Source organism: Onychostoma macrolepis, chromosome 25 (genome assembly GCF_012432095.1).
Source record: "Onychostoma macrolepis isolate SWU-2019 chromosome 25, ASM1243209v1, whole genome shotgun sequence".
Taxonomy (NCBI): Eukaryota; Metazoa; Chordata; class Actinopteri; order Cypriniformes; family Cyprinidae; genus Onychostoma; species Onychostoma macrolepis.
The window spans coordinates 14,344,072-14,357,555 of NC_081179.1; the positions used below are offsets into that span (position 1 = coordinate 14,344,072).

Sequence of the window (13,484 nt, forward strand, 5' to 3'; positions counted from 1 at the left end):
CTGAAGGATCATGTGACACTGAAGACTGGAATAACGATGCTGAAAATTCAGCTTTGCATCACAGGAATTAATTTTATTTTAAAATATATTAAAATAGAAGAGTTATTTTAAATTGTAATAATATTTCACAATATTACTGCTTTTAGATGATTTTTGATTGAATAAAACAGCCTTGGTGAGCATAAGAGACTTCAAAAGCATTAAAAAAAACGTACAGACTCCAAACTTTTGGACGGTAAGTGTAACCAACCCCATAATGACACTGAACAAATGTTTGTAATTCAGGTTTATTCACCACAAGCTATAAATGAAAAATTGCACAACATGTAATATTTAAACAGCAATTTACCTAGAAAAAGAGCCTTTGGGGGCCGTAACTGAAATATGGGCCACTTGGCACTGCTTTTTTGACGTATATTCTCCAAACATCGTAAACAAGTAATACCAATAACATTTTCTTATAACTTGTGGACAATTGCTGCGAGAAAAGAATCATTTAAGTAAACAAAAATGCCATCATAGCCAGACACACTTATCATTGTTCAGGCTCTTTGATCAAAAGCGAACTATCACAAGTAAATAAATAATTAAACTGAACAGAATGGATGTGTGTTTAACATTATAGCCATCACTAGTGCTCTGTGAATGAGACAGACCTCTCCAGATCTCGTCAAACCTGTGGTCTCTTCTTCTCTTCTCCCAGTGATCACCTCCGCTGGGATGCTCTGGCTCTGGGTATATGGTGCGGAACGTGAGGTTTATCCGAGGCCCGCGGTCATGGTACTCCTTTGCCACCTGGTGCTATTTAAAAAGCATTAATAATGTTAAAACCACACTCACAACAAGGAAATGTAGCCATTGGACAAAGTTAAAAGAGGTTAATCAGACTCCAAATGGCCTTGGCGTCCGCCTCGAAAGACAGCAGTGATGCATGATGTGTATTAAATAATTCAAATATATGATTACACATTGTGTCATGTATATTTGTACAGACAGATGATAAAGAATGTAGCTTGACTAAGTAAAAACAGTATGTTTACATACATAATTACAATGTTGAATTGGTGTCCGCTGTTATATTTCTGACCCATTTGACAGTTACGTAACAGCTTTCAAAGCCTATAAATATTTTGTGCACATTTTAAAGGCAAGTACGAACAGCCATACATGTGGGTTTGGTTAGCTTTATTTTGACAGGTCTATGTGAGTTATGTAAACCTAATAAGATCGTCTGAAAGCTTTTTGGCGCAATGCGGGAGTGACCTTTCTTAAATACTTTTCAGATGTCGCCATAAAATGTTCTTGACCTTTCTCCGTTCTTTGTGCCTCACCAAAGGCCTGTGGTTTGTCTTGGAATCGGAATCCAAAAACAACTCAAACAGAACAAAAATACCTTTCAGCAGGTTTTTGAAATGAAATTTTAAAAAAGTGGAAAAATATTGCTAAATATCCCTATTAAATGAATATACAAAAATGCACCAAAATGTTGTAAAAAGAAACTGTAAAATAACCTGTTAAATGAAACTACAAAATGTAAAATCATTTAAATGAATACATATGCCTGTTAAATTCTACAAATGTACAAAAATGTAAAATAATGTAAAAAAAAAAAAAAAAAAAAAAAAAAAATTACAAATGTAAAATAACCTGTTAAATGAAATTACAAAAATGTAAAAACAAACAAAACATTTAATTGCATTCAGCAGTTTCTTAGTTTTGTGAATAAAGTTCATAAGTCACCATAACATTACCAAATGATTCTATTATTTTACTACTATAAGTCAATACTATCATTATATTTAACAGAGGTGTGTTTGTGGTGAAAAGAGAGACTATAATGACTTAATTTAAATGAAAAGCATTGTTATTTTACAGCATTTAGCCCCCAGTCAAACTATATTACAAGTACGTAGTGAATAAGATGCAGGTTTCTGCTTTGATATCATATCCTTTGTGAATTCTCCCCATTGCCTGTATTATTATATGTGCAATGTTTTGCAAAGTCTTTCTTGGAAACACTGTCCACTTCAGTATGCAGTGAAGAAACACGTTCGCTTTCCCCCTTCACACTGTTACACATCAGCAGAAAACAGCATTTGCACTTAACACTCTCTGACCGATCCAGATCAGCTCTACTACATGTGATCAGTTTTCCAGAACAGACTCGAGCCAAAACAAAGGAACACCATCTCCACCCCTCCACGTCGATTTAGCCATTTTCAGCCTTTCTTCACAGCCTGGCTTATCATCAGCGTTCAGAAGACTCTTATTAACTGGCAGCCTAACCGCTCACATTAGACTAAACAAGAGCTCCTGCCAGTTCTTAGTGAGTCACACTGAATCTTGAAGAGATTACAAACAGTGTAAAAGTTCTTGCAAATCGGCTAAAGTGATGTTGGGAAGAATTGTTAGATTTACTGATAGACATTATCACTTGACACTATCCAAAATACCAGTGAAATCTTTGTATTTGCTTTTTCTGCTTCCATTTAAGCTTGTGTTGAAACTTAGCATGGTTCGCCTATTCTGTTGTAATTACTAAAATCACAGTGACTGCAAACACTTTCTTCAGAGCTGTTAAAAGTGACGTACCTGCCAGTCCGTCTGCGTACAGCCTTCCATGAGCAGGAGGGTCCCGTGGGTCAACGGGATGCGTATGCGCTCCACATAGGTGTAGTCTCCTTTGTCTTCCTGAAACGCATAACACAGAATCTACCCTGACCTTTAATTCAACTAACATTCATTCTTCAAACAAGCTTAAGCAGACGCAACATTTAGCCACTTGTTGGAAAACAAGCTTTAAAGAATGTTTTACTAACATTTTCCCCTTCAAACCAAAAAGGAGACATAATGAAAACATAATCAGAGTATGCAGAGTTCAGAAGAAAATGCAGCCTGGTTAAGTCTAAGGGCTAAAAAGGTTAAAAATGGCTCACAACAGTTATTAACATTTGCAATTTTAAAACTAGGGATATTAAAATTATAAATTATTTCATGTTGTGGCCAAAAACTGGATAAATGGCAGACATTAATATTTTTAATAAATGAAAATTGAAATTATATGCTACAATAGAAATAAATTCAATTATCAGATATATATCAAACATCCGATCATATTAAATTAAATATTCGAACATTACATTTAAAGGTTATTAAATTATTAGCATTTTTAAAGATTAACCTTACTATAAATATTTAAAATTAAATATCCAATATTGACAGATATCTATAAATTTAAAAACTGGATAAATGATAGACATTAAACTTTTAATAAATTAAAAATAAAAATAAAAAGCTACACTAGAATTAAAATTAAATATTCAATATTAAACATCTGATTATATTAAATTAAATATCCGAACATTACATTTAAAAGTTATACAATTATTATCATTTTTAAAGATTAATTTTACTAGAAATGTATTCAATTAAATATCCAATATTAACAGATATTGATAAAAAACTGCATAATTTGCAGACATTAAACTTTTAATAAATGAAAATGAAAATTAAATGCAATAATAGAATTAAATAAAATATCAAATATATATAAATATCCGATTATATTAAATTAAACATCTGAACATTACATTTAAAAGTTATTATTAGCGTTTTTAAAGATTAAGTTTAATAGAAATATATTAAATTAAATATCCAATATTAACAGATATTGATAAATTAAAAATAAAAACCTGGATGAATGGCAGACATTAAAATCTTAACAGATGCTAATTAAAATTAAATGCTACAATACAACTGAATTACATATATATACATATATATTAAATATCCGATTATATTAAATATCCGATGATATTATATTAAACATCTGAACATTACATTTAAAAGTTATTATTAGCATTTTTAAAGCTTAATTTGACTAGAAATATATTAAATTAAATATCCGGTATTGACAGATATCAATAAAATACAAATTAAAAATATTAGTATTACAAATTAAAAATTTATCAAATAAGAAATATTACCACTGTAATATTTCATTGTAAAATTAAAAGAATTATAATAATTATCTATTATAATAATCTATTTAACAGCGCTGTGAAATTACAATACTAATATCTTAATTTCTGAATTGTCAGATGTTAAACCACTGAGTTTTTAGCATATAACCAGGAAGCACTTAAAGCTTCTCTTCTGCTGGCAACAGCTGCCAACCATAATCTGCATACTGGTTCAAATATGATTAATTGCAGCCCTAAAATACTGTGCATCCAAACACTATAATTCCTCTCATTTAAACCACAGCATGACTGTGACAGGAAGTTACACATTGGCATACTCACAGGAAGTGGCTGCTTTCGGAGACTGAACACTCTAGTGTCGCCCAGACTCAGAGAGGCGATGAGGGGTTGGGGTCCTAATGATGGCTCGCTGTCACTGTGCCAGCCAATGCTGTCTTTACCGTCCCGGTACAGGTTACACAGCAATGAGTTAAACGTGTGGCCACTCTTCTCCTCGACAGCCAGACGTAAAGTGGTGAGAACTGGATGCCACTGTAATAAAAAGAAACGCATGGAAAAAGATGCTTTACTTTACACATCGATAGATGTCATTTTTGTTTGCTCACTTACAGTATGCAATAGTGATATACCTGAGCGTTGGCCTGCATAGTGGAGCGTGAATATGTATATGGCAGCTCTCCATACCAACAAGTGAGTCTGGGTTCCTCGTATCCATCACCTAAAGTGCAAAACATATTGAAAATGAATGGATTTAGCATGTTGCTATGTGGTTTCTAGACTGTTCTGGGTGGATATTTACTAATCCCAACCTCAATCAGATTTGACCAGTTTTATCATTTGGAAGCCAGGTGTAAAATCATATTTCAAAATGCTTAAAAACTAATGGCACATCTCTCCTCAACAAACCGCCTTGATCTTCAGCAAACCAAATAAGGGCTGAAAGCTTGTGAAACCAGAACTTATTTGTCAAAACGATCTCGATCAGTCACAGTCAAACGTGAACTGCTCTTGGTCCAAAGCAAATGTTTAAACATTTGGTATATTTGGGACTTTTTCAAATGATGTCGGAGAAGGTAAACATATGAGGGAACTGGAGGCAGTGGCATTCCTGCCAATTTACTGATGAAGAAGGACTGGAAAATGTGAGCCATTGTGGGAAGAGCACTTTGTGAACATGTGAGTGGGACAGATGCAAAATGTCATCATGCGTGTGCAAAAACATACTTATTTTGATTCTTCTGTTTTGGTTTTTCACATTAGCACCAAGGCTCAACATATGCTCATATACTACTAGAAAACAATATTTTTGCTGCTTGTTCAATATATAAATTTCAGCAACTGCACTGAATTGTGTATTGTAAGACTTATATATCAAATATGATACAAACTATAAAACACACTACAAACTATTATATACAGTATCTCACAGAATTTAGTACACCCCTCCCATTTTTGTAAATATTTTATTATATCTTTTCATGTGACAACACTAAGGAAATGACACTTTGCTACAATGTAAAGTAGTGAGTGTACAGCTTGTATAACAGTGTAAATTTGCTGTCCCTCAAAATAACTCCATACACAGCCATTAATGTCTAAACCACTGGCCACAAAAGTGAGTACACCCCTAAGTGAAAATGTCCAAATTGGGCCCAATTAGCCATTTTCTCTCCCCGGTGTCATGTGACTCGTTAGTGTTACAAGGTCTCAGGTGTGAATGGGGAGCAGGTGTGTTAAATTTGGTGTTATCGCTCTCACTCTCTCATACTAGTCACTGGAAGTTCAACATGGCACCTCATGGCAAAGAAGTCTCTGAGGATCTGAAAAAAAGAATTGTTGCTCTACATAAAGATGGTGTAGGCTATAAGAAGATTGCCAAGACCCTGAAACTGCAGCACGGTGGCCAAGACCATACAGCGGTTTAACAGGACAGGTTCCACTCAGAACAGGCCTCACCATGGTCGACCAAATAAGTTGAGCGCACGTGCTCAGCGTCATATCCAGAGGTTGTGTTTGGGAAATAGACGTATGAGTGCTGCCAGCATTGCTGCAGAGGTTGAAGAGGTGGGGGGTCAGCCTGTCAGTGCTCAGATCATACGCCGCACACTGCATCAAATTGGTCTGCATGGCTGTCGTTCCAGAAGGAAGCCTCTTCTAAAGATAATGCACAAGAAAGCCCACAAACAGTTTGCTGAAGACAAGCAGACTAAGGACATGGATTACTGGAACCATGTCCTGTGGTCTAATGAAACCAAGATAAACTTATTTGGTTCAGATGGTGTCAAGCGTGTGTGGCGGAAACCAGGTGAGGAGTACAAAGACAAGTGTGTCTTGCCTAAAGTCAAGCATGGTGGTGGGAGTGTCATGGTCTGGAGCTGCATGAGTGCTGCCGGCACTGGGGAGCTACAGTTCATTGAGGGAACCATGAATGCCAACATGTACTGTGACATACTGAAGCAGAGCATGATCCCCTCCCTTCGGAGACTGGGCCACAGGGCAGTATTCCAACATGATAACGACCCCAAACACACCCTATTGAGCATCTGTGGGGCATCCTCAAACGGAAGGTGGAGGAGCGCAAGGTCTCTAACATCCACCAGCGGAAGAGGACTCCAGTAGCAACCTGTGAACTCCATGCCCAAGAGGGTTAAGGCAGTGCTGGAAAATAATGGTGGCCACCAGTGGTGGAGGTAACGGATTACAACTACTCATGTTACTGTAATTGAGTAGTTTTTTCGGGTACTTGTACTTTTTTGAGTATATTTTTAAAGCTGTACTTTTACTTGTATTTAAGTACAAATTAAGCAAAATATCTACTTCATTACTTTTAAAATCATAGTTCGTTACTGAGTACGCCCACAATTTGAATTTATATTCAAACCTTTCACGAAACTTCAGTATTATCATAAATATCTATATTTTGATATCGATATTTATCTATCTGACACGGTTCCATTACTCATTCTCCACAGTATCTACCATATATACACCGATACACATCCTCTCAGACAGCGAGTTTGACACGCATCATTACAGAGTCTGAATATCCGCGCGGGATTGCAGGGATATTTGTATGATTTGTACATATAAATATCCTAGTCTGTCTAACTGCATCACTACATTGTACAGACATTATAAGTCAAAGCCATCTGATGTTCCATTTATCTAGCCTAAATAAATAGGCCTAAAATATATGGCTCTTAAATCACTGCTTATAAAAATTTAATGTTGTCATATTTCGAATACCTCAACTGAATTGAGGACATTTGTTTTATAATTTTTTTACTGACTGTACTTATTTTTTTTGTAAATTCAATTCAGTTTGAAATCAAATTTGAAATCAAGCGTCCTTGTGTTGTAAGCTTTTGCAACAAAGTTACCCTATTTTAAAGACACAAATACACAGAATGAGCAAATGTTTAAGATTTAAATTTCTGTAATGGTAATTGATCAATATTTATATGTATGTACATGAAGGCCTATATTAAAAGCTGTTCATCATATAAAGCGAATGTGTCTTTTTAGAAGACTTGGATTAAACCAGTTTCAAAGCTTGAAATAATGATTGCCTTGAAAAAATGGATGGACAATTTTGTTTTTTTAATATTAAAATATCTGTATGGCAGTATACAGTATGTTGTAGTTTTGCCAATGGCATTGAAAATGATTAGTTGTCATGAAACAACTTTTTAATGCACATTACTAGTCTTGTGGTGAACAATTAAACCGTGCAATACACTGGGAAAAAAATTGTCTGCAGTCGTAATCTTTAATCAAAAACTGAAAAATTTGCTTCCGCTCTGGAATGGCGTTCTCGCTCTGATGACGTCAGTTTGATGGCTTGGGGTGAATCCTCTTGTTAAGTCATGAAGTAAGGACTGCTGTTTCCGGGTCCATGCCTCTACTTATTTCACTTGAGAATACCATCTCAACAACCATTTATGAGCACTATTTAATTAATATTACATAAGCTAAGCATTTAAAAATTTGCTGTGCACACTACAGTCTCCGTGCTCACAGTGTCCCAGACACTAATATTTTAGCTGAATCTCTGTCTGGCCATCTGGGATTTCAGTATGGAAATAAAGGTTAGGGTTATAATTTTTCAGTATTACATGACATCGTGTGTGTATATTAGCACAGTTTGGTGTTTTTTGGGGGTGTCTGGCAGAGCGTTAGGACCCAGAAGTGGTGAAGCATGATGTCAGACGTAACAAACGGATATTCTTAGCCACTCCTATCCAACCGTGAATCTGCTATGAGCAAGAGGTGGAGCATTCAATATCCAATATTTAATTTCAGTCAATAAGATAAAAGTGGATTTTGTTCAAAGTAGCTATTATCCAAATAGATCTTTGATATGAATAAATATTTTTTTTTTCATTAAATATCACCAGCTAAAAAGTAACTAGTAACTAGTACTCTGAGTAGTTTTCGAGACGAGTACTTTGTACTTTTACTTAAGTACTGTTTTGGCACCAGTACTTTTACTTGTAATTGAGTATTATTTCAGCAATGTAACAGTACTTGTACTTGAGTACAAATTTTCAGTACTCTTTCCACCACTGGTGGCCACACAAAATATTGACACTTTGGGCCCAATTTGGACATTTTCACTTAGGGGTGTACTCACTTTTGTGGTCAGCGGTTTAGACATTAATGGCTGCGAGTTGAGTTATTTTGAGGGGACAGCACATTTACACTGTTATACAAGCTGTACACTCACTACTTTACATTGTAGTAAAGTGTCATTTCCTCAGTGTTGTCACATGAAAAGATATAATAAAATATTTACAAAAATGGGTGTACTCACTTCTGTGAGATACTAATATACAGTGGGTACGGAAAGTATTCAGACCCCCTTAAATTTTTCACTCTTTGTTATATTGCAGCCATTTGCTAAAATCATTTAAGTTCATTTTTTTTCCTCATTAATGTACACACAGCACCCCATATTGACAGGAAAACACAGAATTGTTGACATTTTTGCAGATTTATTCAAAAGAAAAACTGAAATATCACATGGTCCTAAGTATTCAGACCCTTTGCTCAGTATTTAGTAGAAGCACCTTTTTGATCTAATACAGCCATGAGTCTTTTTGGGAAAGATGCAAGTTTTTCACACCTGGATTTGGGGATCCTCTGCCATTCCTCCTTGCAGATCCTCTCCAGTTCTGTCAGGTTGGATGGTAAATGTTGGTGGACAGCCATTTTTAGGTCTCTCCAGAGATGCTCAATTGGGTTTAAGTCAGGGCTCTGGCTGGGCCATTCAAGAACAGTCACGGAGTTGTTGTGAAGCCACTCCTTCGTTATTTTAGCTGTGTGCTTAGGGTCATTGTCTTGTTGGAAGGTAAACCTTCGCCCAGTCTGAGGTCCTGAGCACTCTGGAGAAGGTTTTCGTCCAGGATATCCCTGTACTTGGCCGCATTCATCTTTCCCTCGATTGCAACCAGTCGTCCTGTCCCTGCAGCTGAAAAACACCCCACAGCATGATGCTGCCACCACCATGCTTCACTGTTGGGACTGTATTGGACAGGTGATGAGCAGTGCCTGGTTTTCCACACATACCGCTTAGAATTAAGGCCAAAAAGTTCTATCTTGGTCTCATCAGACCAGAGAATCTTATTCAGGTGTTTTTTAGCAAACTCCATGCGGGCTTTCATGTGTCTTGCACTGAGGAGAGGCTTCCGTCGGGCCACTCTGCCATAAAGCCCCGACTGGTGGAGGGCTGCAGTGATGGTTGACTTTCTACAACTTTCTCCCATCTCCCGACTGCATCTCTGGAGCTCAGCCACAGTGATCTTTGGGTTCTTCTTTACCTCTCTCACCAAGGCTCTTCTCCCCCGATAGCTCAGTTTGGCCGGACGGCCAGCTCTAGGAAGGGTTCTGGTCGTCCCAAACGTCTTCCATTTAAGGATTATGGAGGCCACTGTGCTCTTAGGAACCTTAAGTGCAGCAGAAATTATTTTGTAACCTTGGCCAGATCTGTGCCTTGCCACAATTCTGTCTCTGAGCTCTTCAGGCAGTTCCTTTCACCTCATGATTCTCATTTGCTCTGACATGCACAGTGAGCTTATATAGACAGGTGTGTGGCTTTCCTAATCAAGTCCAATCAGTATAATCAAACACAGCTGGACTCAAATGAAGGTGTAGAACCATCTCAAGGATGATCAGAAGAAATGGACAGCACCTGAGTTAAATATATGAGTGTCACAGCAAAGGGTCTGAATACTTAGGACCATGTGATATTTCAGTTTTTCTTTTTTAATAAATCTGCAAAAATGTCAACAGTTCTGTGTTTTTCTGTCAATATGGGGTGCTGTGTGTACATTAATGAGGAAAAAAAATTAAATGATTTTAGCAAATGGCTGCAATATAACAAAGAGTGAAAAATTTAAGGGGGTCAGAATACTTTCCGTACCCACTGTATATATATAAAATTGGTATGATTATTATTTTCTATGTCAGGCTAAGGGTTAATCTTAGACATAATCTCCAGTTCACTAAGAGGTTAAAACACTATTCCCCCTCAATTTACAGTAACTCAACATGTAACTTACCCATCATCCTATAATTGGTCTTTTGTGACCATGGCAGTTCAGCGAGCAGCTTGCTAAACATCCAGTCAGCCTCCTCCTGCTGTAGAAACCCTGGTATAAGTCTCAGTCTGGACAGAAAGACAGTAAACAATTACTTTAATGCAGGAAATGTTCTTTTGAAGGTATTTTTTTTTTAGTTTAGGCCACTTTCAATCTGAGTGTTCTTACCTGGACACTCCAGTAGGCCCTTGACTAATCTCATAGTCACCGGCATTTCTGAGAAAGAGAAGAAAACAACACACTGGATATACACGGTGTGTCAATCAACAGGTTTTATTACTTGAAAGTGCCCAGGACGGAGTCACTCACTCGAACACTTTCTCCGTGGGAATCTCTCTGATGGGCTAAAAAAAAAAAGGATAAATTGAAGACTACTTTCCAAAACAAAAAAAAAAAAAATCAGTATATCATAGCTACAAAATGGCGCTTACATCAGCTGGCTGATGGAACTCAAATGATCGTGATCCATACTTCCATGAACCTGACACTGACTGGACATCTTGAGCTGAAACATTAAATGCAGATACTCTCAATTTAATGAGCCACTTGGAATTCACACTAATCACTGTAACAAAATTAAGAGAAGCAGAAAACAATACACTGATACACTGTACTACACCTATATTGCTTGTTTTCCCCCTGAAGTCTATTTATAAGAATGATATAATAATAAAAAGGCATGTAATTTAGTTTTATATGACCTTTGAAACTGTCTCTGACTCTTATTATTAAATAAGTGAATTAAACACACTGTTTTTGCTAACTGTACTTTTGAGATTGAGTTATTCCAGGGTTCTTTTAAACAATTAATTTCTATGACTTCTATGACTTTCATGATTGTGCAATAATTTTTTTTTAAATAATTTAAACAATCATTTAATTTAAAGAGAAAATAAACTATTTAATGAAGTTTCCAATGCTTTTAAAAAAAAAGGATTTTATGATTTTACATGACTTTTCAACTCTTTCATTACTGCATAAAGATTTCTGAAAATCATTTAAAATAAAAATTCTGAAAAATAATAGTAATAATTTCCTTAGTAACTTCATTTAAATGGAAAAACATTTATTTAATAAAGTTTCTATGACGTTTCCACAACTTTTCAAGTCGTTCATTACTTCTACTATTAAAAGTATTTAATTATTTACAGTAAAAATAATAAAAATAAAACCATTTATTTAATCATACGCATTTTTTTTCAAAATTGAAGTGATTTTTATTACTTTTGCTAATTATTTTCTATGACTGTAAAAACAATGTTACACTGTAAAAAGTGATAAGTTGACTTAACTTAAAAAAAATTGAGGAAACCCGTTGCCTCAAAATTTTTAAGTAAATGATAATTTAAAAAATAAGTTAATTGAATTGTCAAGTTCACTTAACTTTTTTTTTTAAATTATCATTTACTTACATTTTTTTTACAGTGTATTTAAGTCAGGATTAAGTTGTGGAATCTTAAACAGATGTTAATATGGAAACATATGACAACAAAATTATTATTATTTATTTTGTGACATCTTTGCAGTTTGCAGTAGAAGTGTTTTAATAGTAAAACTCTTGTAAAGTTGGCATACCGGTTGGCTGCTGTGGTTTGTGAAGAGGTTTGGCCCAGGAGCCCTGGACTCTCGCTCGCTGCCTTTTATCACTCATCAAAAATTAAAACTTATCTGACAAGACAAAACATACGATGTAAGTGGCCTTTAATACCTTAGAAGGACAAAATGTTTTTGTTTTTTTACGTTTTACAAATGACTACAGAAGGAATTTGCTGCCATCTTCAGGTAATTTTAGTAAATCACTCAGTAAATGATAGTACTCATATTTCATTCTATGGGTCAGTTTCTAAAACCAATCTTTCCAAAAGTATATTTGAGCACAGAGAACCATATTATAAAATGCATAATTATGTTTGATGTAAATAGACTTATGACATCTAGTAGGCTATACATTGCACACTTCACAGACTGAGACACTGTTTTTACGTTTTCAGTCAAGTTTTAATAACCTGACAGCGCTGTCACAAAAATTAGCAACTTAAACAATACTTACACACATTAGTTTCGAGGCGATTTATCTCATTTTGCAAAACGTTTAACATTTGTGTAATAGGAACACAACCAGTTCTGGTGTTCGGCGAAACGCGTCCGTGTTACTACAACAACCGGCGAAAACACTTCCTACGGAGACGATCTTCTTCTGCAAACACTACACTGCTATATGAATATGAACGTGTATGTAATATACATCAAATATGTGTACAACACAAATATAATATTGTGTATTTGTTTAAGATGTATTAGATATAAGACTACGTTTAGTAGTTTTCCAATATTACAACTTCAACTATTTAGAATAGTTTAATCTTTAGAATTATTATAATCTAGCAACCTAATTACTATGAATTTAAATTAAGGCACTAGGCAAGGTATTTTAATATATATTTAATATTTAATACCTTATAATACAAAATCAACACCTGCATTCAGGTGTGTACAATGATGATTACGTCAGGCTTTTGCTATTTTTACAAGGAAAGATTATTTTTATTGTAGACCGAAAAGGTAGATTAAAATTTTAAAAAGTATAAGATGACTGTATAACAGTTGGCAAAGCTTTAAACTTTGGAGCTTTATTGCATGATTGCAGCAAATAAATACAATAAAATAAATGTAACTAATACGTTACAGTTACTGAGGGAAAAAAAGCTCAAGTACATTACAGTTACTCATTTTCATGATAATTACTTTCATACATTTGTTTGAAGAGAAATGAATTTCCTTGTAGTAAATTTAATTCTGAAGGTTTTTGTGTTCAGTTTGTTAAATCATGTAATGTTTCAAGAATAACATAGCATGCATCTATATATTTCTGCCTTCCTTGAGTACAAAATCAGAACCCTTA

General features: G+C 35.1%; 1 protein-coding gene across 1 annotated transcript; it reads right to left on the reverse strand.

The window, feature by feature from the left end:
- Positions 1-231: 231 nt before the first annotated feature.
- Positions 232-12,771, reverse strand: alkbh3 (alkB homolog 3, alpha-ketoglutarate dependent dioxygenase). The gene is made up of 10 exons (XM_058767854.1): positions 12,633-12,771; positions 12,158-12,250; positions 11,014-11,087; positions 10,892-10,926; positions 10,751-10,798; positions 10,544-10,650; positions 4,613-4,701; positions 4,305-4,514; positions 2,593-2,691; positions 232-801 (listed from the first exon to the last, which is right to left on the reverse strand). The coding sequence occupies exons 2-10, from the start codon at positions 12,231-12,233 to the stop codon at positions 556-558; spliced, it is 984 nt and encodes a 327-aa protein (XP_058623837.1). The 5' UTR covers positions 12,234-12,250; positions 12,633-12,771; the 3' UTR covers positions 232-555.
- Between the last annotated feature and the right edge of the window lie 713 nt (positions 12,772-13,484).

Bases quoted from the DNA above. Each gene is read 5' to 3' on its own strand.
- alkbh3 (XM_058767854.1), bottom strand. From the start codon at position 12,233: ATGAGTGATAAAAGGCAGCGAGCGAGAGTCCAGGGCTCCTGGGCCAAA. The intron at 11,088-12,157 runs GTATGCCAACTT...TTAATGTTTCAG, and splicing joins CAAACCACAGCAGCCAACCG to CTCAAGATGTCCAGTCAGTG. The intron at 10,651-10,750 runs GTAAGAACACTC...CTTTCTGTCCAG, and splicing joins GGGCCTACTGGAGTGTCCAG to ACTGAGACTTATACCAGGGT.